The following is a 27,673-nucleotide window of genomic DNA, read 5'->3' as shown; positions in this document are numbered from 1 at the left end:
TCAACTTTACTGGCCAAATATGCCTGAGCATACAAGGAATTTGCTGCTGGTTTATAGGGATCCTATGGGGGATTACTGGGGGGGAATCCTCAACCACCACCAGTGTGTAGCATCCACCTGTATTGTGTGACGGCAGCCATAGTGCGCCAGAACTCCCACCACACACCAGCTATTATAGGAGAGGAGAGAGTGATGTAGCCAATTCAGGAATGGAGATTATTAGGGGGCCATGATAGAGAAGGGCCAATGGGGAAATTTTGCCACTGTAGTTATACCCCTACTCTTTAGGAGAAGTGTCCTGGGATTTTTAATGACCACAGAGAGTCAGGACCTCGGTTTAACGTCTCATCCAAAAGACTGTGCTGTTTTTACAGAATAGTGTCCCCGTCACTATACTGGGGCATTAGGATCCACAGACCACCCACTGCTGGCCACACTAATACCACTTCCAGCAGCAACCTTAGTGCTCCCTAGAAGGTCTCCCACCCAGGTACTGGCCAGGCTCAACCCTGCTTAGCTTCAGTGTGAAACCAGGGGAGAACTGCAGGGAGATACGGCTCTGGCTTACACAACAAACCCAATGACCACATGGCAGTTTACAGTGCAAACATAATCTAATGACCACTGAAAGACAGCAAACATAAAATATTCTTAAAAACCACTCACAGAGAACTAATAATACATTGAAGCATGACAGTAAAGTAATATTACAGTGCAGTGATTACCTTGTTAGAAAACAGTATATGTATTATATAGTAAATAAATATTGCACATGGTATTGGTATTCCACATGGGTATGATATTGCACATAAAATGAAAAAAGGTATAGTGTAAAAGTAAAAAATAGAGAATGAATTGAGGTTTATGGGAAGGTTCTTGTCCTGATTAGTCTGTAGCACCTGCCAGAGGGTAAGAGTCTGAACAGGCTAAGTGCAGTGTGTGAGGGGTCCTTTATATTTCTCCCAGACTGTTTTCTGACATGAATACCAGTCCTGGAGGGAAGGTTGGTCCTGGTGGCGCTAAAGTGTTGGAAGCACTTGGCCCAGATTTGGTCAGAAAGTTCCTTAGATCTTTCCCAATCAGAATGGAAAATTTCACAACTTTTTACCACATGGTTCTATGGGTTGAAGAAGAAGAAAAAGAAAAAGAAGAAGAAGCACCGAGGAATAACCGCTTCCCTTAGTACTGGCTATACAACAAAATATTATAAAGTAACTCTCGTCTGAGCAATATGTGCTCCTGCTGCCTGATCCCAACACATTTCTAATGCTGTGGCTTCTCTTAAGGCTGGGTGATCGGGCAAAAATATTTTATATATTATATTTTATTTCAGACTGGCACAGGATCCACTATATGATCACAAATAATTTCCATGTTGATTTTTTAAGACTATTTTCCAGCAACCAAAAACTTCCACTACTGATTTAAAAATAGCTCTATAAGGAAGCAAAATCACAGAAATAGAATAAAGTTTCACAAAATGAAAAAAGTCAAGCATTGACAGCATATTTAGAAATGCTAACCAAAAAGTATGTCATCTCTTCTAAAGCCTTCAGCATTTAATAGTGCAATAAATGGAAAGGCGATTGACAGGCAAGTGAGTATTTAAATCTGTTTAAACATGGAATATTTGGTTTTGGAGTTGGTTTAAATTTTTATTTACAATTCCTTAAAAATAAGCTATTGGAGTTTGCATGTTGTCCCCATGCTGCGGGGGTTTCCTCCGGGTACTCCGGTTTCCTCCCCTAGTCCAAAGACATGCATGGTTGGCTGATTGGCATGTCCAAAGTGTCCGTAGTTTATGAATGGGTGTGTGAATGTGTATGTGATTGTGCCCTGTGATGGATTGGCACCCTGTCCAGAGTGTACCCCACCTTGTACCCCACCTTGTGCCCCATGCTCCCTGGGATAGGTTCCAGGTTCCCCGTGACCCTGAAGGATAAGCGTTATAGAAAATGGATGGATGGATGGAAAATAAGCTATTCAAGATTAATTGTTTTGGTCTTTATTGCACTTCTCTCTGCATTTTTTATACAGGGGAGAACTGATCGTGGTAGTCATAAGGATTTTTAGAAATTGTTTTAAACCCGTTCCCCCCTCCCAACGGTTTTACCCATTCAAGGGTGTAATAGGTATTCTATCCGTGACCAGGTAAAATGTTGTGGCGTTCGTGATGCCTTTCCAATGCATACTTGATTTCTCATAAGTAGCACCTTATTTTGTTGTTTGATTGAGCCCCATTTTTGGCTGTGGTGCTATTGCCGTTGTGGTCCCTGTGTTGTCTGGCATGCAGCACATACTTTGGGGTGCTTTCTTTTGAGGTGAGTAAATACGTTTTTGACATGCCAATCTTGCCTTGCGTATTTTGCAAACAACTATTGTTGCGCGCCTATTGTTTGCGTAAAATGCAAACCAGGTCCATATATCTGATGGTGATTTTTTTCAGGCACCAGGAAAAAGGTAAGGATATAAGTGCTAGAGGATTGGAGGGAGCATGGTGCATTGCGGGGTGTGATAAGTGAGGTAAGCGGGTGCTGGTCCGTTTTTGGCTTTGTAGGCAAGCATCAGTGTTTTAAATCTGATGCGGGCAGCTACAGGAAGCCAGTGGAGTAAGATGTACCGATGGGGTGGTGTGGGAGAACTTAGTAAGGTTGAAAACAAGTTCTGAATTCTGGATCAGTTGCAGAGGTCGAACGGTGCTCAGAGGCAGACCTGCCAGGAGCAAGTTACAGTAGTCCAGTCTTGAAATGAAAAGCGACTAAACAAGCAGCTGAGTGGCCTGTGTGGACAGAAATGGATGAATCCTTCTGATGTTGTAAAGGAGAAATTGACATGAGTGTGTCAGATGAGAGATGAGATGCGAGAGGAAAAGGACAGTTGATAATCCATGGTTACCGCAAGGTTGCACACAGTGGACACAGGTGAGATAAGAGAGTTGTCCAGGGAGATCACAAGATGCTGACATGGGGATGGATCACCTGGGATGAACAGCAGTTCTGCTGGGATTAAGTTTCAGCTGATAAGCTGCCATCCATGATGAGATGTCTGCCAGATAAACTGAGATCTCAGCAGAAACATGAGCGTCTGATGGAGGGAAGGAGATGATGAGTTGAGTGTGTATCTGCATAGCAGTGATGTGCAAAACCAATGTGATGATATGACCTCACCAAGAGATCAAGTATAGAGGTAGAACAGAAGAGGACCAAGTACTGAGCCTTGTGGGATACCAGTGGAGAGTCCAAGTGGAGCAGATTTGAATCCCTTCCATGTCCTCTCTGTCCACAGCTAAAGCTCAAGCATGTCCCGGCTGCCAAATAAGTATGTTTTTATTTTGTTGCATCAGAATTCCACGTTATCAAAAACTGAGTGGCTGATCATCAAAAACAACATACTGCATAAGAGCTGTTTCAACTCACCTCGTGTTGGCTAGAAAAATTTATTTCTTTCCTAGCCAGCTTTTGCTGCTGTGTGCCTCGAGTTTCATTATCGCTAATGCAGTTTGTCTCAGCCATGAACAAAAAAATAAAACTAATAGAATTAATATTTTCTTAGTTTATCTGTCTTATTATTTTAGTGGGTAGAACGAGAAAGTTAAGGCTAAATAATTTTTAATTACTATTAATTCTCTCACCTCGCAAATCTCAAAGTATCACGGTACGCGAGTGGATTCTCTTCTCGTTCTGTTCCCGCTTTAGTTTACAGATATGCCAAATAGCAGGCTAACTAAAGAAAATGGATAAATCACCATTTTTTTTAAAAAACCCACAACTAAAAGAGAGGGGGGCTCGAACTCTGACGCTTCCACGATGAATTCCACTACTGCTAACACTGACACAGCAATGGAGGCTGCATCAGAGAACACTGAGAACTGGAACTAGCAGCACCGCCACCCTGTCGGCAGAGCAACCCACTCAACCTTCTGCCACATCTGGATAGGTCAACGACCTCGGAGAGAAAGCTATAGTGCCGAAACAGCCCACACTTTCTTCTTTCCCTAAACACCAAATTGGATACATTTAACAAGCATGAAGATGTGGGAGAGCTACAAACAGGCTGGTACATCGGGATCTGTGGCAGCACAGCTGTCCCACAGCCATCAAGGTACAGTGGACAAAAAACAGACCGTACTTGTGCAAATCTGTTAATATCGTAAAATTAATATAGGCCTGCCTTTCCGCAGACACCATGAGGACACTGATGCAGAAACAAGGGGAAATTATTTGAGCATATGGTTTTTTTCCCCTCAAAGTATAATTCTGATTTCAAATCCATGCAGTCCAAATATTTCAACTGCACAAGCCAAGGCTTTCAGAACGAAATGACTGCATCGTGTGCAGAGCTCATTAGTGAAGAAATATCTAAGGAAGTACATGAGACAGGTTTTCTTGCTGTTATTGCTGATGAAGCAAAGTCCTCGAAGACTGAGCAACTTTCTGTTTGCATTATATACTCTGAGGGACGTTTAAGGAGCGATTTATTTGCCTTGTTGACTGTTTTGATTCTCTTGAAGCTGCAGGGATTTTTGTTGCATTAAAGAAGGATTGTAATCGTGTCGGCTGACGGACATTCCCATAATTGCTCAGGCATATGATGGAGCCTCAGTTCAGCAATTCCCCTTTGCTGTGTATGTGCAATGCATGGCGCATAAGATAAATCTTGTCCTCGCTGAAGCATGTACAGTGAACAGAAACATTAAAACATCTCTAAATGTGATTGACAAACTGAATCACTGACTATGTTTACATGGACAGCAGTAATCTAATTATTGACCTTATTCTGTGTAAGACAATTTTGTGATTAAGGTGTTTACATGAGTCATTTTTAGAATACTCCTTTCATGTTCACGTTTTACATGTTATAGAACATAGATCGAATAACGGCACACGTCATTATGTCCCCGCGTCACGCCGTCCCTCCAGAATTTCACGTATCGACATACGTCTACGTTATGGTACCGTATACAGTTCTGGTTGTTTCATTTTTAATTTTACAAAAGCTTCAAGCGCAGTTAATTATTTGTCATGCTATACGTGCAAATAGACGACTGCTTGAAGCCGTGGGCTGCGTCCCAAACCGCGTACTTACCTACTGTATAGTAGCAGAAATACATGTATTTCACCTATATACTGTAGGAGGCAAACACACAGTTTGGGACGTGGCCGTGCTCTCTTGTTTGCCGTCAAACGGTTGCGTGCTGCCGTGTGTGTAAGTGTCCTGTTGCAAAATGCAGTGAAAACTCCCACGCGACATTAATAGTGTGATTAAGGTGTGTACATGTCTGTAATGCACTTCGATAATGCGACTAAAACAGGAATACTCCACACGTCTTAATTTGATTTGTGTTTACTTCGAGTATGACTTTAGCCAGATTAAGGTCATCAATAATCTCTGTTTACATGCTAGTTTCTTAATCAGAGTATCGTCTTAATCAGGTTAATATCGGATTATTGTTGTCCATGTAAACGTACTGAATGGATATTTATGGAATCCTCAAAGCAAATAATTTATATGCTATCTAATAAATAAAAAATATACCTAAATACCAAAATTGAGTACAGAGGATTTTCTTAAAGTCTCTAATTATTTCATAACATTTCAAACTGCGACTAAATACAAATATATATATATATATATATATATATATATATATATATATATATGGGAAAATGCACAGTACATTAATCCCATTTTCACTGAACCAGCTATGCAGGAATATCATACTGTTTTTACTCTGTAAAGAAAAACTAAAATTTCTATAAAAAAAAAAAAAAAGAAGAGAATACTGAGGACTCTACATACCTGGTATTCCTCAAGAGTCTCCAGGACCAGGGCGTACGCATCCCAAAACTCTCGAAGCACTGATCTTTGCTCTGCTTTCCATTTGAAAAAAAATTCTTCTGGAAAGAATCGAGATAATTTACACACAGTTCACCTGGAATATCTGGAACAAAACAACAACAAAAAAAAACATATAACACCACCAAACACCTTACCTGTCTCACACATATTAATATGTCCATCGTGTGCCTCTGCCAGCGAGACACATCTATTCAGTAGATAAAGTGCCCTCTTCCGAGACACAGTGTCCTTGTGTACAAGTCCAGCTTGGACCACTCTGAAGAAAGTGTGAGACATCTCTGGGTTGGAGCTCCTTTCATCCACCGAGAAGAGGAAGTCAGAAAGGGCAGTAAGGCATAGCAGAAGGCGTGCAGTCACCACTTCTGTGCCCTCCAGCTCACACCAGGCCAGTAAATCCCCCCAAAGGTAAGAGAGAAGGTCTGCTTGCATTTCTCTATTCGAGGAGTTAAGACACGTGAACCAGATACGGACAATGATTTTGGACACCCAAGTGTCTGAAAGCTCCTTCACACTACAAAGAGTACAGGACAGGGATTTCTTAGCTAAGGCAGGATTGGATGAAACACCTGAGAGCAATACTGCCAGAACTTCTATGGCCACATCAACATCCAACTGCTGCGTGTCCCCATGTCTGTCAGTCTTTCCTGACAACGCAGGTAAAACAAAACGTGCTATTTCCTCCAGGGAGTCAGTCTCACACTCCCTCACACAGATCAGAAGAAGTGCACAAGTGGCATGGAGCATCTCCTTCCTCTTACTAGTTTGGGGAACACTTTCCTCCCGAGATGCAATGTTCTCACTTGAGATCATTTTCAGCAGTGGTACACAGTGGTTCCAGATAACTGATTGCACTTTACAAATAAAACGTTCCTTGGTCTTAAACCCATTATAAACCTCTGCACTGGAGTGCGAGTTGAGGACAAGCTCTCTGATAAATAAACCAAGGGCTTCAACCCGCTCTACTTCCGGCCACGAACAACTCGGCCAGCATAACATGTCCAGTGTACGCTCGATATCATGACATTGTGACACCAAAACCTTGACCAAAAAAGTAGACATGTTGTTGAAGAATTCCACACGCTGCCTTGTCTTCTTCTTCTTCTTCTTTTGGTTTTAATGGTGGTTGGAAAACCAACTTAAGGTGCATTACCGCCATCTACTGGACTGGAGTGTGGGCAGTAGCTTGGCAGGGAAAGAAAAAAGTAATAACACTACTACTACTACTACTAATAATAATAATAATAAATAACTATATACTAAATATTCATACTAAATTACTAAAGTCTCTCATTTATCCCAGTATTTTTCAGATAATTTATTACTGGACGGTGCACTTTTCCAGATGTTTTTCCCAGAAAGTTCTCTAGTGTCATGTTTTGCTTTCCAATCTGCATCTCTAGCTCAGTTCTTTCTTCCTCATATCTTTTGGAGATTTTTTTAACTACTGGACCTTTTAATGTGGAATGAAAAATCCGAATTAATAAACTGCAGCCAGTTGGTGGCGGTAGTAATTCCCCCAAATGCTGCTTCGCCAACCGCCAGAAAACACCAAAAAAAAAATAGAAAGAAAAGAAAAAGAAGAAGAAGCAAACTAACGGTAAGTTCGGATCATTTTACTGACTCGGATCTTTGAATCTCGTTCAGCAAAATGAACGAATCTTTTTTCGAGTCATTTCGTTCATTTCAGCAGAATATAATTAAAATCTCTCTCTGTCTCTCTCTCTCGCTCTCTCTGTCTGTCTGTCTGTCTGTCCGTAAACAAATCACACTCCAAGAAATCTCATTGTTCCGAGTCATAGTAAAGATTCGTTCAAAATGAACGAATCATTCATGCACCACACATCACTACTACTACTACTAAGTCAGTAGGGGGCTGGCCCGAAGACTCGCAGCCAATCAAAAGCGTCCATCAGTTTGAACGAGAAGCGCTTTGCCAACATGGTTACAGTTATCCGTTGTCTTTAACACACGTTTAATATTTCAACGTTCAAATCCTAACTTTGCTTAGCGAATGACATTTTCATTGAAATTGTCACCGTCGAAAGACATATAAGGTAAAAAGGTTGTTTTTAAACGTTTGGTTGATTTTTTAATTAGGCTGTTAGACTTGTGTTAGTAACCGCCCTAAATAAGGTTTTAGCTAATGTTAGCTAACTTGTGTTCATATGTATTTAGCTGTTGTTAATATAATTAGGCATCCAAACGTCATTAATTTGTAAGTAAAATGATATCTGAGATAGTTAACAGTACTGTAATTATTTATTTATCCAGTCTTATCCTCTTAGACTGTGGTTAAATGTTTCAGTAGCAAGGTTACCTGGATTCAGTAAAGGATCATTGCTTTATCAGTAGTGTTATTTGGAATACAACACTCAGGTTATGTGTTTTCTGACAATGCAGTTATTATCCAACAACAGCTCTTCAGAGATGGTATAATACCATTGTACAGATAAAAGTTGTTCAACAAGGTGGTTGGATCTAGTGAAATCCGTTTAAGTTGGAGACCATGTTTTGTCTTATGATGCATTTCAGTTTACCTTTGGGGATTACAAAAAAACCACTACAGGATGAGTGTGTTTGGTCCAAGTAAACCGTCATATTTGAAGACCTATGGCAAACAGAAGCGCAGAGTGGAACAATGGTTTTCTCCTGACCTGAGAAAGAAAGTGTTCTCCTTCTCCAGTACACCATCATCTGATCAGTCTCTCCCAGAGCCCACGTCCAAGAGACGGTAATGTAAAGCATCTGTGCGCAAAACTCTGTTGTTTCATCTCTTACGTCTTATAGATTTGGACGGTATGATTTACGTTCTGAAATTCACTTCTGCTCTCTGTCTCCAAAGGAAAACCAATAACAAAAAAAGCACGGCTGCAGGCAGCTCCAGGACTGTGCGCATGGCGAAGCAGAAAGCTATGGAAGCTTTGAAAGAGCTGGAGAGTGACGAGGAAAGTATTTTTATTCCAGGAACAGCCCCAAGGTAATATTCACCGTTGTGTTTTCTCTTGTTTGAAGAGGCTGTTATACTGTGATGGTTTTGTGTCCCAAAAGCTAGATACTCAGAACCTGACCAGTCAGAATCAAAGTATCAACAGAGCAGTCTCATCCATCCATCCATCCATCCATCCAGCTTCTATACCGCTTATCCTTCTTCAGGGTCACGGGGAACCTGGAGGCTATCCCAGGGAGCATGGGGCACAAGGCGGGGTACACCCTGGACAGGGTGCCAATCCATCCCAGTGCACTATCACATACACACTCACACACCCGTTCATACATGTGGACACTTTGGACATGCCAATCAGCATGTCCTCCCCCAGTCTAAAAATCAGCCTACCTGATCCAAAGATCAGGTAGGCTGATTTTTAAAAATCTAAAAATCAGCCTACCTGATCCAAAGATCAGGTAGGCTGATTTTTAGACTGGGGGAGGAAACCCCCGCAGCACGGGGAGAACACGCAAACTCCGCACACACACAGGGTGGGAATCGAACCCCCGACCCTGGAGGTGTGAGGCGAACGTGCTAACCACTGAGCCACCGTGTGCCCGCAGCCTAATCTAACTAATATTGAATACCAAGGGCCGTGACCTCTGACACCCGGAACTTTTGACCCGAAGGCATGAATAAGGCGTGTATGTATTGCCTACTTGATGAGAAGTACTCGTATTATTCAGTGGAATTATCGTGATATCAGAGCCAATTATGTAGAATTGCAGTGCTTAGCTGCTGTTTTTGATCCTCTTGCCTTTTGTCTTTAGGAGACCTACCTTGTACCCAATAGCCCCAATGCTGTGAATTTTTATTTATTTATTTTTTTTACTATATTTAGTGCTTGTGGCCCAAACACACAGTGTCCCTCTGGTGGTACAGCTATCATAAGCCAAAAATAAACACCGTTCATTCATCCTTAATGGGCTCACTACTCTTTATTAGGCATGTTTCCATCTAATTTGCAAATTTAACTTGTGTGAAAAACAAACACTGCCATTCCACTGTATAAGTTGACCATGTGCCTTAAATATCCCATCACATCAGCCAATTATCCAATCACATGATTTGTTGAAGCAGTCACATGACATTATTTATTTATTTATTTATTTATTTAGATGCACATCAAGGAATTTATTTGGTTAATGTGATTCCATCGTAGTTTATGTGCATGTTTTCTTATCGAATAAAAAAAAATTATCCACCTCAATTATGCTCAATTTTTTAATGCACATTTTGTAGATTCTATTCGCATCTGGTGTTTCCGTCCAGCTTTTTTTTTTTTTTAAATTTGAGATCCCAAAATTTGCATGAAAATATGTGGATGGAAACATGGTTACTGATGATGTTACTCATGACGATGGCACCATAATGAATTCAGTAGTTTATACAAGCCCTTTGCCAATTTACAGAGAAGTGCATCCAAATGAATCAGGAGGAACTTTATCATGCAGCAAGGCAATGATCCAAAACACATTGCCAACTCAACCAAGGACTTTATTGGGGGGGATGTTTTAGACTGGCCAAGTCAATCACCAGACCTTAACCCAACTGAGCAGCATTTCACCACCTGAAGAGGAGACTGAAGGGAGAAATCCCCAAACAAACAACAACTGAAAGAGACTGTAGTAAAAGCATCACGAAAGAGGAAACCAACAATGTGGTGATGTCAGTGAGTCACAGGCTTGATGCAGTTACTGCAAGCAAGGGATATGCAACCAAATATTAAGTGTTGTTTACTTCAAAACTTATCTGTTCCTATATTTTTGCTCACCTAAAAATTAGCTGGTCTTATATAAACAGTTCTATGTTTTATGTTGTTTAACCCATCTAGAAGTAATATCAGTCCTCCTCTCATATAAACCTTTTGATCTCAAACCCAAATGTTTTTGATGTATAGCACAAACAAATGAATTTGTCTTGCTGTTCCAATACTTTTGGAGGGGAATGTACATTAAACAAATATAGTCCTTGATGCTGTTAATCATTGTAGATAAAAACTTGTGTATAAACCTCAAAGCTTTTAAATTATTTCTTTTGATATTCTTTTTTTAATATTTGCCATTAGTCCTGTAGTTAACCAATGATGTCCATACGCAGGAGGAAACCAGGCACCAAACTAATTAAGAAGACTGCAGTCACAAGCACTTCACCAGGCATACATGACTTCATATCCAGCAAGGTGGAACATGCCAGTCAGTCCACAAGGAGGATAAGAAAAAAGAAGCCAGTTCTCAGCACCAGTGAGAATGAGAGTGACTGTTTTGTCACTAATAATAAATGTTCAAATGCCTTTAGGCAGAATACATCTTCTAATTTCAAACATGTAAAGTAAGTAGTTCTTCATAAGACTTTAAACTGTCTATCTATATCTACATATCTACATATTGTGGTTCCTTCTTTCCAAATAGGCAAGGAGACTCGGTCGGTCTGCCCCACTTGGATAGATTCGTCACACAGCGCAAGAGAGTGCACCGCTTGCAATCTGAAAAGCACCCGTTTGAACAGAGAGTAAGAAAATTTATACTGTGTATGTTTGTGTACAGTGTGTGTGTGTGTGCTTATTTTTTAACACAACCTTGTATGTGTGTGTATACATTAGGGGAAATAAGTATTGAGCGCGTCAACATTTTTTTCCAGCCAATATATTTCCAATGAGGTTATTCACATGAAATTTTCACCAGACATCAGTATTAACTCAAGAAATCTGGAAATATAAATAATTCACAACATGAAAGTCCGTAAATAAAGTTATGTGTAATAAAGTGGAATGACACAAGAAAAAAGTATTGAACACGCTAAGAAAAAGCAGTTCTCCAAGGTAAGGCAAGGAACCAGCTGAAATCCATAAGTAATTATACCCCCTACCTGTTCAAATTAACAGCAGCTGGGTTGTAAATTGATGGTCTATAAAAAGGCTTTTTGTTATCAAGGTGTCACACAAAAAACATCTCATGATGGGTAAAAGTAAAGAGCTCTCCCAAGACTTTCGCAACCTTATTGTTGCGGAACATATTGATGGCATCGGATACAGGTGTGTTTCAAAACTTATGAATTTTTCAGTAAGCACCATTGGGACCATTATCCGCAAGTAGAAGCAACATCACTCCATCAACCGGCCACGCACAGGAGCTCCTCGCAAGATTTCTGACTAGGGAGTCAGAAGCGTAGAAGAAGAGCCAAGGACTACTCGGAAAGAGCTCCAGAAACACTTGGAGGTAGTAGGTGCCATCGTCACAGAGAAAACAATAGGAAATGCACTCCACTGCTCACGCTCACACCTCAAGACTCCATTACTAAAGAAAAGGCATGCTGAAGCTTGTTTAAAGTTTACTACAACTCATTTGGACAAGTCTAAGAAATACTGGGAGAGTGTAGTCTGGTCAGACGAGAGCAAAATTGAATTTTTTGGTACACTACACACCATGTTTGGAGAAGAAATGGCACTGCACATCATCCTAAAAACACTAAACTAACAGTGAAGTTTGGAGGTGGAAGCATCATGGTGTGGGGCTGTTTTTCATCACATGGTACTGGCAGACTTCATATAATTGAAGAAATGATGAATGGAGCCCTTTACTGGGAGATGCTTGAGAAGAATCTGCTGCCATCCACCAGGATGATGATGATGATGATATGTGGGTGGACGTTCCAGCAGGACAATGATCCAAAGCGTACAGCAAAGGAAGCTGTCAAAAAAAATCAAGGTGTTAGAATGGCCCAGTCAATCACCTGACTTGAATCCAATTGAACAAGATTTAAAGACAATATGTTTAGAAGAATGGGCCAAAATCACACCTGTATACTGCGGCCCATTAATTTCTTCATACAGGAAGCATCTTGAAGCGGTCATTACAAACAAAGGCTTCTCCACTAAGTATTAAATACATTTCAGTTAGCGTGTTCAATACTTTATTCCTGTCTCATTCTGCTTTATTACACATAACTTCATTTATGGACTTTAATGATGTGAATTCTTTATATTTCTGTATTTCTTGAGTTAATACCAAAGTCTGGTGAACATTTCATGTGAATAGCCTCATTGGAAATATGTTTACTGAAAAGTGTTGACACTTACAATACTTGTTTCCCCCACTGTGTGTGTGTGTGTGTATAATTATACATATATATAAAATTTAACAGTATTGTGCAAAAGTCCTAGGTACATGCAAAGAAATGCTGTAGAGCAAAGATGCCTTCAAAAATGATGAAATTAAATGTTTCTCCATTTTTTTAAAAAATACTATAAGGTGCATTAAACCGTAATAAATGAAACAAAGGCAGTATTTGGTGTGACGACCCTTTGCTTAGAAGAAAAAAGTATTCTCAGGTAGAATTAGTGCAATTTTATAAGGAAATGAACTGTAAGTTTTACTGAGCGTCTTGCAGACCCAGTCCCGGTTCTTCTGGACACTTTCACTGTTGTACTTGCGTCTTATTTTTGCAGCAAAATCCAGCAGCTTTCATTATGTTTTTCATTCACCCCCAGCAACAATTTACTTGCATGTACTTTAGCAGCAAAATGTTTGCCAAGATGTCTCCTGGAAGAACTTTACTGTTTGTCAGTATTGTTAAGAATGTTTTTAATTACAATTTTCTAAGTTGTACAACTCGTCAAAGTTTGTTTAATCCACCACATCTATGGAGTTATGAGGGTGAACGAGTTAAACAGTGTAAGATTGGTAGTTCAGAATTTGCCATATAAATTCATACTGACGACTTTTTTACTTTCTCATGAGAGTAAAAAGCAAATATCAAAAGAGCGAAATGTTTTGAACTGACAATCATTCAATCCCACTTTTCCATTCTTGTGATATTTTTATAAATAAAGGTAGTCTTCCATAACCTTTCTTCAGATAATATCCGAGTCTTGGGGCCTTGATTTATTATAACTTTTCGGAGCCTTGAAGAATCGTACCTTGCTTAGTCCAGCTGTTTGATTGGAACATCCAGATGTATCACAAATAGGCATATTTACTACACCGTGTGGCAGTCTTCGCACAGTGAAGCAGCGTTTGTGTAGGGAACACGTGAAAATGGCAGACCGCAAAAATACATGTTTATATATAAGTACATGGGCGGCTGTGGCTCAGGTGGTAGAGCGGGTTGTCCACTAATCGTAGGGTTGGCGGTTCGATTCCCGGCCCACGTGACTCCACATGCCGAGGTGTCCTTGGGCAAGACACTGAACCCGATGGCAAGTTAGTGCCTTGCATGGCAGCTCTGCTAACATTGGTGTGTGTGTGTGAGAATGGGTGAATGAGACACAGTATAAAGCGAAGGTTGGAACCGCTAAGGTTAAAAAAGCAGTATATAAGTGCAGACCATTTACCATTACTACAAGTTGATAAAACTGAGCCATAAAGAAGGCTGTTACAAAGGAAACATTGTATAGATCTGGCTATAGAAATATTTTGGAATTTGTCTGTCGTTCTACTGAGAGAATAATTGTTTTTCTCGTGTCTTTTGGTTCTTTTTTTTTTCCTTTTCTTTTTTTTTCCTCAGCTTGGAATTTCCAGCAACACCTTTGAATAATTCAAAAAACTTTTTGTGGTGTTGTTTCATTTCAGCCCGCCACTCAGCAGGAGTCCGATACTAAGCCTTCTGTCGTGTTTCACAGTGGCGCGCAAAGACATTCGGACGCAGTATTACGTGAAGTCTCATTTAACAATGTTGAAGAGCAGCTGATGTCCTGTAAACGCCCTCTGCTGTGCAGTACACCATCCGTGGTTTCTAAACGAAACCTACACTGCCTTGAGCCCTCGATCAGTGAGATCTCCTCGTTTAGCTGTGATGAGTTGGACAAGCCTCCAATAAATGAAAGCACAGCCAGTGAGCTAATGAGCAAACCACAGAAACGTGGCATGCTGCAGAAGAGCAAACAGTGTGCAAAGCACACCCCAAAAACTGCGACAGTACAACAGATAGAGGCGCATGCAAAGTATGCAAATGCACAATCACAGCTGAGATTGGAGAAACGCCGCTCAAGTATTGAATCTGTCTCCGATCGGCCAGACCTGAAGCAGTTGAAAGGAAGGTAAGCTGTTTTTATTATACATATTTGTGAATTTGTAATATGAATACACAAAAAAGTTTTAGACTAAAGTGTGGCGCATCTTTTAGTTATTTTCTTTGCAAATTGAAAAACTTGCAAAAGTATTCAGACCACGAAATCATGAGCTCAGGGGCATCCCATTTTCAAATTTCTACAATGTGATTCACCTCTGCTAAATTGTTTTTGTGGACAGTTGACTGTCCATGTCAGAATCTGTGACCCAGAAATAGGCCCTCAACCCCCCTGCCACCACTTTGCGACTTGCAAGGTTAAATACCGCTGTGTTAGACATTTTGGTATATGTATCAAGTGTAAAACTCCACACTGATTATTTTTTCATGGTCTGTGTAATTGGTTATGTTGGCTAATCTTTGAAGCTATAATCAGGGAGCTGAATAAGGTTTTGGAAGGTAGCTGTAATGGACCATCAGAGGTCCTGTGTAATGATGAGAGAACCTGCCAGAAGGACACAGTCTCTTGTAGAGTGGCTAGACTGAAACCACTCCTTAGTAAAAGTCACATGACTGCTCACTTCAAGTTAGCTAAAAGGAACCCAGTCTTTGGAAGGAAAAAAAAACAAGATTCTGTGGTCTGACTGACAGGGGTAATATCTAATGAAAACCAGGCTCTGCCAATCACTTGGTCAGTTACATCCCTGCAGTAATGCACAGTGTTGGCAACATCATGTGGGCAGCAGGGACTGGGAAGCTTGTCAGGGTTGTAACAAAGATGGATGAGGTCAAAGTAGAGACTTGTTTTGCGAAAAACCTGCTTGAGTGCTCAGGATATCAGATCGGGGTGGGGAAAATTCACTGTGGTGAGGTGTACGCCTACAACACCAAATGACTTGAAACACACTACTAATGACATTGTTCACACTTGCCTGCATAGGTTATGTACATCTGGAGGATTAAAAGTAACATCCAGTAGATGGGACATCAGAGCCAAACATCCCACGTCAAACTGTAACATTGAGGGATTTCATGCACAGCAGTGTCAAACCCACTAAAGAGCTCTGCTTTCTTTACAGCTATCTGCCTTTGTCATGGTTGTTGCGTTGAGCTGTGTCTCAAATCAAAAACTCTGACCTTGCATTCAAATGCATTCTTTTAGAAAATCCAGAAGACTGGTATGCAAAACATCTTTCAGTACCTTTTGAAAGCTGCATGAGAGATTTTTTTTTTTTTTTAAATAAAAACAAAAGCAGTTAGTGTTAATACTCCAATAAAGGTCTAGAACAGTACATATTTAGGCACTTTGAGACAAACACTAGTTTGTGTAGTCAGTTGTGGACGCAGTGTCACATGATGTTATACTGCCCCCATTATTCAGGTTGGTTTCGCACCATGTGGACACATAGAGTAGCATTAAATTCGGAGGACGTGCCCTAGTGACGCTCTAGAACACCAAATCAAGGTGTGCCAAGCTTGTAATTTTCCCTGCCCGGATATGCCCATGTTTAAATGTGTAATCACTGCCAAGGTGTTTCAACAAAGTACTGATTGATGGGTATGAATACTTGTATGATAATCAAATGAAAACTAATTTTTTTTTGTTTTTTTAATAAACCTTTTTTTTTAAAACATTTTCATGATTTTTTTAAATTATTATTATGTGAGTAGTTTTTGCGGATTAACGTATAATTGTATACACTGTATTCTTTGGTTAAGAGCATACTGGTGTAAATTAACTTGATTGTTTTATAGAGAGAAGTGATATGTTAATATACACAGCTACTGAAAATAGTAAAATTCCCTAGTTTTTAATTAAAATCAGATTTTGTGGTTTTATGTTTTTAGACCTTAAAAAAAATAAAAAATTATCCTGTGCTCTGTTAGGGCTTGCGTCATGCTGGAGGAGCTAGATGTCTTGGACATTCTTTCAAATCAAAGTGATAATGGGAAACAAGACGTAGAGAAAACATATCCACCCAGATTGGAGGCGGGTCCTGCCACTTCAGCAGCTGCTATACCAAGCTACCATGACAAGCAAGCCTGTCAAATGTCTTCAGATTATGCCATGTCTGACGCCAGTACCCAAGCTCGCCATTTAACCTCTTCACTCGGCACATCTTCCATTTTGTCCGTTTCTTCTCTTTCTGCACCTCCAAGTAATGATCTCAGCAGTTCAGTCCAAATGCAGACTGATCGTCTTAAGGTAGAGTGCCTGTCCTCTTGCCTCACTGTCTGCCTCCAGCATCTGGACTTGGGCAATGTCCACCAGGCCCATCAGGGGATAATGGAGACCCAGAAGGCCAAGGTTGCTTCTCCTATTACTTTAGAATCCAAAAGACGCCAAAATGCCAGGAACTTAAAGAATTTCCCCTGCTTGGTTGGCACTGAATCAGCAGAGCAATCATCCGGCAGTGAAATGCAAACTGGAGGGCTAGTTAGACGGCTGTCTGCCTCCTTCATGCGATCTGCCCTCTCCCCTGCATCTATTACAGCTCCCAGTAAAATGCCGGTGGCAAAAGAAAACAACGGTCTTTCTACCAGCCGTAAAGTATGCGTGAGTGGCTTGAATTCTAGCCGGTGGTCAAAGAGAGGTGTGGGTGAACAAAACAGAAAGCAGAGGCAGAAAACTAGGACTAAACCAGGAGACCGCTCATCCAATGACCCCCTGCCCACTGGAGCCGATTCACGCGTGGGGGTAATGTATTACTTCCTTTATTGAATTTGTAGGAATAAGCAGAGTGAGGATTGTTTGGTGTTTTTTATTCTGTGTTGGTCTTTATTTTTAAACACAGGAATCTGCTTGTGGCTGGCTGCAGAGCAGCAAAGTGATTGGCTTGCCTAAGACCCCTCTCCGTGTAGAACTGCTGAACCTTTCCTCCTTTCTGACCAGCTTCACTCCAGACTCGCTTACAACACACACCTGGGGGCGTCTCAAAGCTGCACTGTCCATACACAAGAAGACAACAGGTGCGTCTGAGAAACATGCACACTAATGATTCCTCCTCTAGAAGCAGTCTTAAACTTTGTACGTGTTCATACTTATTCACTTGTTTTGCAGCATTTCCAACTCCTCGACGGCTGGCTCTTTCCAATCTCAAGGATCCAGGGCTGGTGAACACCAGTCTAGATCTGTTTGGCACCCCAGTGTCTTATCGAGCTTCCTCTCACCTGCTCCGTTCCAGCATGAACAATACCTCCATGGTTAGGTCTTTACCTGTACATTTGAAAGTATATTACTTTAATGCTTCCCTTAATGTTTTTTGACTGATATGTTTCCCCCATTTATTTTCCTCTGTTGCATGTAGATATCTTCTAACGAAGACATCAGTGATGCTGAAAAAGTGTACCAGGAGTGTCAGCAGGAAGGCCCCCTTTTCTTTGATGATTGCATTCCTGCCAAATGCATGAAACACTGCATTAAGATTGGAGAGGGCACGTTTGGAGAGGTGTTCTCCATGGTCAACGATGCCAATCAGACTGTGGCTCTTAAAGTGAGCAAGCTAAACCTTATAAATGATTAGATTTTGTTACCCATTGAAGTTGAGCGATGCTAGCAGTTCTACCACCGAGTAATCATTGGGTCTCATTTATCAAGCTGGATGCAAATTAATTTATTTGTAAATCGTTCGTAGGAACAATTTGGTATCCATTTGGTGTTCGTGAAAATCTCATTATTTTAGAAAAATTTTTGTGTGAGTGCGTAAATCCTACCATAAGAAGACGAACTAATGTAAACCTCGATTGATCAGCTCACATTAACTCGGCTCTATGGTAACAATTGTTTTTAGGAGCACTTGTTCTCCTAATTACAAAAATTTAGGAGGATGGTTGAATTTTAGGGTTGTTTTTTTTAGTGATTGACGTTAATGTGCTACAATATAACGCAAAAGTAGGCATGAGAAAACTTGCGCTTGTCAATTATGACAGAATGTAGGAACATAGTGTGAGCCATGACAAATTAATTTACCTTCTGATAAACTAAATGTAATATTTTCAGTTCATTTTACAGACTGTATGCAAAAAACAACCGTTAACCTGTTCCACCTTGTAAACAAATACAATAAACCTCAATATTCAGTCTTTGAAGTCTGCTCCTCTTAAATATATTTAAAGTTACACTATTAGCCATTTTCAAATTCTCCAAAGCCAATTCTCAAACCGCTCTGCGTATATTGTGTATATATCTGAATAATCTCATATAGGATGTGATTAGGTGAGTTCATTTACCCGTCAGGTGCAAAGCGCTTTAGTTTAATGGTGTTTATTACTGATAGACCGATCAGGATTTTTACAGACGATACCGACCCAGATACCAATCTTTTTTTATTTAAACTTTAATCAGGGGGTCTGTCATAAATAGTTAAATGTAAGCTCTCTGCTCATGGTCACTGTTAATTGAATTAAAATAATAGCAATGAGATACTGTTGGTTAATTGATAAATATACAAGCATAAAATAATTATTTTTTAAATATCTTAAACAATAAAGAGTCTTAATTAAAAGTAGATTAACACAAGCATGATCCATATTAGGAAAAAGACTAATAGCTTTCTAAGGAAATAGCGAACTAAGCTTAATGTCAAATTGATATTAAATGCAACCCATAGTAATTAAACATTTTCATTTCTCATTTTATTTATATTTTATAAAAAAAATTGGTTTTTTTTATATTGTTCTCATGTAGTAAGTAATTAGTTGTTCTCTGTATTGTTTCAGATTATTCCAGTGGAAGGCCATCAGAAAGTGAATGGTGAACCACAGAAAACATTTGGTGAAATTCTTCATGAAATTATTATTTCCAAGTATGTTTTTACATTAGTAAGGCCTCAGGTTTTTGTTGGATTTTTTGTGGGTAAAATTATTTGGAAGTGAACAATTTATTTGCAGTTATAACAGCAAAATGACATTTTTTTTAATCATGGAAAGAACAGAAAAATAAAATAAACAAGGTAGAGTTAACTTAGGCCATGAATTTCTTTCGCACTTTCTTTGTCTGAATTTACAAAGTTTATTCAAAGCCAGGAATGATTACAATAATTATACCCTTCTCTCTCTTTCTCTCTCTCTCTCTGTGTGTGTGTGTGTGTGTACATGTGTGTATATATATATATATGAGTGTGTGTGTGTGTGTGTGTGTGTGTGTGTGTGTGTGTGTGTATATAATATATATAAATAATATAAAAACCATAAACAAGTGAGCTGAGCTGAGGGGAATCAGGAGTTTCTGCGTCTAGTCTAAGTTTTTTTTTCCCCGCTCGCCCTTGAGCTGAATTAAAGCGCCAGTACACCATTGAAAAATTTAAATGAAGACGAGTTGACAAAAAAGTATATATTGCACAGAAAAATATATTTGTAGAGTAGTATATTTCATATCCAGTTAATCTTAATATATAAAAAAGTTTATATTATGTATTACCAGTTTGATGTTCAGTGATTGAAGTAGAAATGCTTGTGTTTGTGGAGAGTGAATGTGAGACTAACAGGAGGTTTTTTTACAATTCAGTTAATGTTAATATGAATTAATAACATTCAGCAAGATAAGAAATCTTACTTTAATTTTCAGAATTGAATTCATGTGTTAATGTTAGAGTAATGTGTTTTCTGTTTATGAGACCAGTTACTGTGAAACAACTTGTTGAAATGGAGAGAATGAAGTTTTTATTTGCATTTCTTTCAGAATACTTTTGAATTAATTATCATTAATTTATAAGAAGGCATAAAATGCGGAACTATTGGTATCTGCCAAGATCACTTTGAATAATCGGTTATCGGTATCGGCTGAGAAATTTAGTATCGGTGCATCTTTAATATTATAATATACATGTTTTATAGAGGACCTGAACCTCTAACCCATGTTCACAATATTAGCATATTAGCAGATAATTCCTACTTTATCACAGGAATTGTCTGCTAATATGTTAATATTGTGAACACGGTTTAGAGGTTCAGGTCTAGACTAAAGTTACTCTAAGTTTATTCGTGCAAAAATGTGATCATCTGGGTGGTAATGTTTATCACACTGATTTGTTTTTCACATAGGGAGCTAAGTGCACTCAACTCCAAGGAGCACAACAAAACAAATGGGTTCATCGGCCTCCTTAAGTATGATACGTGTGCTAATTTGACTTTTACCTTTGACTCTCAATAGATATTTAAAATGCTTGAAACCAGTTTAGCAACTCTAATTGTGTGTAATGAATCTACAATGTTTACAATTCTGTTTTAGCCTTCACTGTGTGCGTGGGTGCTATCCCAGTGCTCTGCTCAAAGCATGGGACAAGTTTGCCAAAGAAAAGGGATCTGAGAATGACCGACCTGGTAAAACCATATTTCCAGAAAACACACACACACATCCATATGTCATATCTTCAAGCAGAGTTTCAAAATAAATGCTCAGTTAAATATTTAGCTACTAATGATCATTTCTTGGTTATGTATATATGTATGTGTACAGATTTCTTTGGTGGGGAGCAGCTCTTTCTGATCCTGGAGTTTGAGTTTGGAGGCAGTGATTTGGAGAATATGAATGGAAAGGTACATGCAGGTGCATTTACATCAGGATTTCGGGTCATTTAAAAAGTCTTTGTTTATTTTAGATTGCATCTTGCAGATGTAAGGACCTTTAAAAGTATTTAATTATTTTAAATTTGCACATAAATGTTCTGCTACACCACAGCAGCTCCACTTCCAATATTCTTCCAAGTTAATCATTGTGGCCTTTTAAGCCCATTTTACACCAAGACTGAGGTAAACAATGAGGTTATTTACCATCGGAGTAATTCTTTGTTGCATCGGATTAGTAAATATAACATTTTTGATGCTGCATGAGATTAGATAATGCTTGTTAATCAGATGAGTTTGCTTAGTGGCAGTTCGAAGGGCACATTGCTGTAATACTACAATAAATATTTACAGTAGTTAAACAATAGTTAGTACAATTTAACTAGTACAATAGTAGGTTTTGTTATTTAAATATTAAATGAATAACATGTTAAATTATTGTTTATTTAGCATCTAAATGTGCAAAGGTCATGCTAAGATGAGAGTGTGTTGGAAGTTGCAGTGCTTGCACTGGAGCTGGTGGAAAAATAGGCTTAGAATTGGCTTGAAACCTTGTCCAAACAGTAATCATTTAAAGGTTCTCTTATGTGGCAAAGGCCTCTTCTGTCTACCCTGGAAAAGCAAAATATAAACAAACATCAGACCTGTCATCTTTACTTCAGCTGGAAACATGGATGTGTAACATGTAACAAGTAAACAGCAACATTTAATGAGTTTGCTTCGTTCTCCTATGAGGCATCACTACATCTTTGTATCTGCAAATTCGCTAGCTAACTGGACCTACAGGAGCTATGATAATTGTAGTACGAAATGTTTTACACTTACTTTTACGAGTTTAAAATTGCATACGTCAGACTAAATGATTGTTACAGGATTTTACAGCGATTTACTATATGGGAGCAGTTGCCTTTTTTGGTTAATTGCTTTCTAATATTTAGAGAGTGGGTCATGTAGTGCTCTATTCTGTGCCTCATGGATCAGTTCCCTTCATGTTCAACAGTACAGCACAAAATAGAAACAAGAGGGGATGTCGCGTATACCAAAAATCTAGTAGTCGATACCAATACCACCTAAAGTACACGATACTCAATACCAAAGTCGATACCATGGTGTGGTGTAAAAAATAAAATTAAAAACTCCTGGAGGACATCCTCCTCTGGCTAATGCTGGCAAAAAGATAGAGAGAGGGGGATATTTTAGTTACAGTCTGACAATGACTAATAAGAGTGCTAATAACAAGTGCTAAGGTGCGCTCCTAAACACGCGCGCACACACATACACCTACCTTATACTCTGAATGCAAGCATTAGTTTAAATTCACTGATAAGGTGACAGGCCAAAAAGATTTATTAAAAGCATGAACATGTGAATAATTATTAGTGACATTAGGCTACATTTAGACACGGGCTGAATGGCGGTGCATGGTGGCCCATTAGGAGGTAGTTTATAACATCGCAATGCGTTAGCGTCGTTAACAAATAACAGGCTATCGCTAACATTACATGGAGCATAACGTTAGCTGGTTTTCATGGCTACAATGCCAGCTGCCTCAAACAAACATAATATAGGACCGTCTTTCAGGTGCTTCGCCAAATTCCAGGTGTTTCCTCGCTTTGTTTGAAATGAACGATAGCATCGGTTGCACACCGGCAACCAGCTACCTTTTCTCTCAACGAGTCAGGGCGGTGCTAAAATTGTCACCATTTCTGTAGTTTTTCCCGTGTGCTTGTAGGCGTTCTTCTTCTTCTTCACCACTTGTGGACCGACTAAAACACTCACACGTATTTGCTGCTCCCTTCGGTTCCGGAAGAATTACAACACGGTACCTTAATTACCAACGGTACCAACGCTAATGCAGGAAAAACAAGTACCGTCATGTTTTAACAATGTTGGTAGCGAGGTATCGGTTCTTGTGACATAGAAACAAGGTATTCGTCAAAAAAAGGTACAGCACCTGTTGTCATTGTCGTTGTTGCTTATTTGTTGCACTTACTGTTTAGGGCAAGGTTTAAGAGTAGCTGATGCAATAATAGCCAACAACTTAGGACTTCCACTATAGTTGTGTTTTGAGTTGAGTGAGCAACTTTTCCCAAATTTATTCATTCATCTTGAGTTAACCACTTTATCCTGGACAAGGTCACAGTGGATCCAGTGCATTTGTATTAAAGTATTAAAAAGATTTTGCAGAAACACAGTTTACGTACTCCGCCATTAGGACTGTGGAGAAATGTGTTGTAACTGATCAGTGTGTGTTTGTGTGCTTGTCTGTATGTAGCTCACATCTATGGCGCAAGCTAAAAGTGTGCTGCACCAGGTTACTGCTGCTCTGGCTGTTGCTGAAGAGGCACTTTTCTTCGAACACAGGTAGTGCTATACACCCAGGATTGCATGTGCCACCAATACACGCTCAGGCTGACCTTTATTTTGGAGCAATAGTACTTGAATGAAACATTATGCATTCTAGTCGGTACCTAAGAGACAGTTGCTAAAGTTTTGGTAGTTCTCAGACTCCAGAGATGTAAGTATTAAGAGCTACCTAGTTTAGTGTTTTCTCTGTCTGCCTCTGTTTTCAATTGATCAATCTTAACTGAATATTAAGTTATGCTAAAGTGTACTGAAGATTATTAGTTCTGTGTAAAGTAACCTAATGGATACTGTCCATTATTTATTGTATGTAATTCTGTTTCTGCAGAGACCTGCATTGGGGAAACATTCTGGTGAAAACTACTAAAGAGAAGAGTAATCAGTTTATTCTGAATGGCTCAGTACACTCTATAGAGACACGAGGAGTTCATGTTAACGTTATAGACTATTCACTCTCGCGTCTTGAGATCGGTGAGTTCAAAATTTCTTCACCTCTTCATGTTCTTTCACAATTAAAGGATACGTTAGCTATTAACATGGACAAGAATTTCTCTGAATTGAAAAATGAACAGACAACCCGATGATAATTCCCTGATTTTGGACGTTTCTGTACAGCCGTATACATTTTAACTACACGACGATTCACTCACCGCCCGCTTCATTTAGAACACCTGTACACCTGCACATTCATGCAGTTATCTACACACATTCTTTGGAAACTCTAGAGATTGGTTTTTAATGTGAAATTCCCAGGAGATCAGCAGTTTATGAATTCAGTGCTTCTCATACCAACATCCATGCCACGGTCAGAGTTACAGAGATCACACCTTTTCCCCATTCTGATGTTTGATGTGATCATTAACTGAAGCTCTTGAGCGGTATCTACATGGTTTTTTTGCATTGCGCTGCTGCCACATGATTGGCTAATTAGAGAACTGCATGAATGTGCAAGTGTACAGGTGTTCCTAAACACCTCAATAAAGTTGTTAATAAACTGGATGCTGGGTGTATACTTCAAATATAATATAAAATAACGGTCTTAAGGTAGTCAGGAAATGGCGTGTATGTTTTGTCCAATATTCCAACACTGGAGCTTGAAGGTAAAAGCAGTTATGATTACTTGTGTTTTCTTTAAAGTTTTGTGGTGCTCATGTGCGATCAGGGGTTAATTGAGGTATGGTATACTCATCGTTACTATCTCTAAAAGAACGTGTTATGTAGACTTAGTTTTTACAAATCCTTTTGAGTGAAGAGTTCATAAAACCATTCAGTTACGGTAGAGATGAGACTGAAAAGCACCAGAATAGTTCAATATCTTTAAGTAAAAAGTTTAATGTTATTTCAGTGTAAATCAGCCTTCAGTTTAAAATGTTTTTACTTTTTCTTCCCATCTTTCTTGCTTTTAGATGGCTTAACAGTGTCCTGTGATATAGCGAATGAAGAGGAGTTATTCATGGGCCAGGGTGACTATCAATTTGAAATCTACCGTCTGATGAAGAACGAGAACAAGTAAGCATCTCTAACTAAGCAAACTGAGTAACACTACTAGAAAGGGGTGGGTGGTATGACTGTTTTAGATTGCGAACAATTACACTGTCTCTACCATCCGCTTTCACAGAGAGATCACGAGTACCATGATAAAACATATTTTGTCAGTTGCACTGAAAATGCTCAGGCATCGCAGGTTGTTTTAAGACCCAAACTATATTATCCAGCTTGTGTTCTCCCGAACACACACACAGGAACAAACCAATAATAATCAATAGTAGGCAGTTCCTTATTTTATTTTTCCTCCTCATTTTGTTTGGTAACATAGTGGCATTGAGGAGTTCATTCCTAAGAAAATCAACATCAGTTATATGGAACTGGTGGATTTTACATAACGGACACGGTGCAGCACTGTAGCCAGAAACAGGGCTAAAGCAAACACCGTAACAAACGTGTTTGAAAAAGGCATTCCGTAATTGAAAATGAGTAAGCGGATGCCATGACATTTTATACCCATATAATACCCATCAAAATGATCGAATATAAAGGCTTGTAAAAGATCATTAATCCTTGTGATGACTTAAGTCGCAAATATTTTTCTAACACCACCATTCCTCAGCTGTACAAACAATGCAAAGAGTAACAGTAAAAATAAATAAATAAATAAATAAAAACCCCAGCTTGTTTTAAAATAATAATTTAAACTCTGCTAATGTATTCAGTATATAAATGTATTAAAATACTAATTCGCCTGTCAATCACCTTTCCATTTATTGCACTTTTAAACACTGAAGACAAAATTACATTTTGTGTGGAAGTAAAGTTAATTAAAATAGTTTCAAACGGTACTTTGAGCTAAGGTGTCTGTTATGGGGTTGTTTCCTTTTAGAAAAATATTTATCAATAGGGTTAAAGTTGCTCTCTTCAGTAACTTTCAGAAATTTGAATTAATCGTGATATGGATTGTGATCCAGCTTGGAAAATTGTGATAAAGTATATAATATTTTTCGCCAGATTGCCCATTCCAAACTACTAGCATGAATAATAGCCCTTTTTGCTCAGTAATTTATTTTCTTCCTTTATAAACTTTGCTTATATGTTCTTTTCTTTTGAATTTGAATAAATGAATTAAATTTCTGGATTGTTTTTGCTCACTTTTAGTTCATTTTACTTACTGATTTTAATCGATTCATCTTGTAGTAACTGCTGGGCGGACTATAACCCTCACTCCAACGTACTGTGGCTACACTATCTGGCAGATAAGCTTTTGACCATGAGGTACAGGAACAAACCACACACCAGCCAGCAGAAGGCCTTGAAGAGCAGCCTCAAGTCCTTTCACTCAGAGATCCTCAACTACCATTCAGCCAAAGATGTCTTATTGCACTCCACTCTATTTCAGTGATCTCCACTGATTTGTACTGATTTGTTTTTAATCAGTGCTACCAGGCCTGTTTAAATACTTGTAAAGCACATTGTAAAGTGAAGTGTATATAATTATTTGTAAAAAGATTTGAATAGGAAATAAAGAAAAGATTTTTTTTGTTAGTGTAAAAAGATCAAGTTGAGTTGGTTTTTGTCATTCCTCAATATAAGTAGTATACATTGTAATAAGGAACATGGTGCAACAGCAATTCAGTAGCATGACGCACAAGACTACATAAAGTACAAATACTTGAGCTTGCTAGATGTGCATTAGGACAGTGCACGCTAAATAATTAGGACAACGAAACCATGTCATGCAATTCGGTACTAAAAAGAGAAAAGTGCAGCAGCACATGTAAAGTGTTTCCTTCCAGGTGTGCATACAACTGAGGGGTGTACTGTATAATGGTGGCTGTTGGGAAGGGTTTTGATTAGTGCAGGTGGGTGTTTGGGGCAGCAGTTAGTTGAGTAGTCTGACTGACTCAGGGAAGAAGTTGTGGAGTTTTGTTGAGTGCAGTTTCCATGCCAGAAAGTGAGAGCTATTACGAACACTCTTTATTGTCGCACTGTGATGGTAGAGAAGATGGAAGTGGGATGTTTGTGCTCTGAATCCTCCACAGGAAGTGAAGACACTGCTGGGCTTTCTTGGCTAAGCAGGTGGTGTTGAGGGTTCAGGTAAGGTCCTCCTTGATGTGCACAGCAACATCGAACCTTTGACTCTCTGCTGTTGTGCAGTGAGTAGTGAGCAATAGTGTTCATTTTGTCTGCATTTTTTTTATTTTGCCTTGGTAGTGTAATATATATATATATATATATATATATATATATATATATATATATATATATATATATATATATATATATATAATATAATATAATATTAGAGCTGCAACAATTAATCGATAATCGATTATGAAAATCATTGTCAATGAATCTCATCGATTAGTTGGTCTGCGCACGATACATTTACTCGTTTACATT

General features: G+C 39.0%; 2 protein-coding genes across 5 annotated transcripts in view; one reads left to right on the top strand and one right to left on the bottom strand.

The window, feature by feature from the left end:
* The window catches only part of tarbp1 (TAR (HIV-1) RNA binding protein 1), a 50,826-nt gene extending 43,672 nt beyond the window's left edge, over nt 1-7,154 (bottom strand). Inside the window, exons 1-2 of one of the 4 annotated variants that reach the window (XM_053618999.1) lie at nt 5,994-7,154; nt 5,800-5,897 (exon numbers count right to left, since the gene is read on the bottom strand). In XM_053618999.1, the coding sequence (XP_053474974.1) occupies nt 5,800-5,897; nt 5,994-6,918 (1,023 nt within the window). In that variant the 5' untranslated portion in view covers nt 6,919-7,154. The remainder of the gene's footprint in view (nt 1-5,799; nt 5,898-5,993) is intronic. The other 3 variants (XM_053619001.1, XM_053619002.1, XM_053619003.1) reach the window with 3 other exon arrangements.
* The window catches only part of haspin (histone H3 associated protein kinase), a 29,024-nt gene extending 1,569 nt beyond the window's left edge, over nt 1-27,455 (top strand). Inside the window, exons 2-18 of the mRNA XM_053618786.1 lie at nt 8,392-8,590; nt 8,702-8,836; nt 10,946-11,176; nt 11,257-11,356; nt 14,416-14,882; nt 16,739-17,549; nt 17,647-17,821; nt 17,913-18,055; nt 18,160-18,345; nt 19,571-19,656; nt 20,894-20,956; nt 21,081-21,172; nt 21,309-21,388; nt 23,691-23,779; nt 24,108-24,250; nt 25,186-25,288; nt 26,468-27,455. Coding sequence (XP_053474761.1) covers nt 8,427-8,590; nt 8,702-8,836; nt 10,946-11,176; nt 11,257-11,356; nt 14,416-14,882; nt 16,739-17,549; nt 17,647-17,821; nt 17,913-18,055; nt 18,160-18,345; nt 19,571-19,656; nt 20,894-20,956; nt 21,081-21,172; nt 21,309-21,388; nt 23,691-23,779; nt 24,108-24,250; nt 25,186-25,288; nt 26,468-26,672 — 3,273 coding nt within the window. The 5' untranslated portion in view covers nt 8,392-8,426 and the 3' untranslated portion in view covers nt 26,673-27,455. The remainder of the gene's footprint in view (nt 1-8,391; nt 8,591-8,701; nt 8,837-10,945; nt 11,177-11,256; nt 11,357-14,415; nt 14,883-16,738; nt 17,550-17,646; nt 17,822-17,912; nt 18,056-18,159; nt 18,346-19,570; nt 19,657-20,893; nt 20,957-21,080; nt 21,173-21,308; nt 21,389-23,690; nt 23,780-24,107; nt 24,251-25,185; nt 25,289-26,467) is intronic.
* The last annotated feature ends 218 nt before the right edge of the window (nt 27,456-27,673 follow it).

The sequence above is a fragment of the Ictalurus furcatus genome, chromosome 29, assembly GCF_023375685.1.
Source record: "Ictalurus furcatus strain D&B chromosome 29, Billie_1.0, whole genome shotgun sequence".
NCBI classification, from domain to species: Eukaryota; Metazoa; Chordata; class Actinopteri; order Siluriformes; family Ictaluridae; genus Ictalurus; species Ictalurus furcatus.
This window is presented reverse-complemented; position numbering and strand designations above follow the sequence as displayed.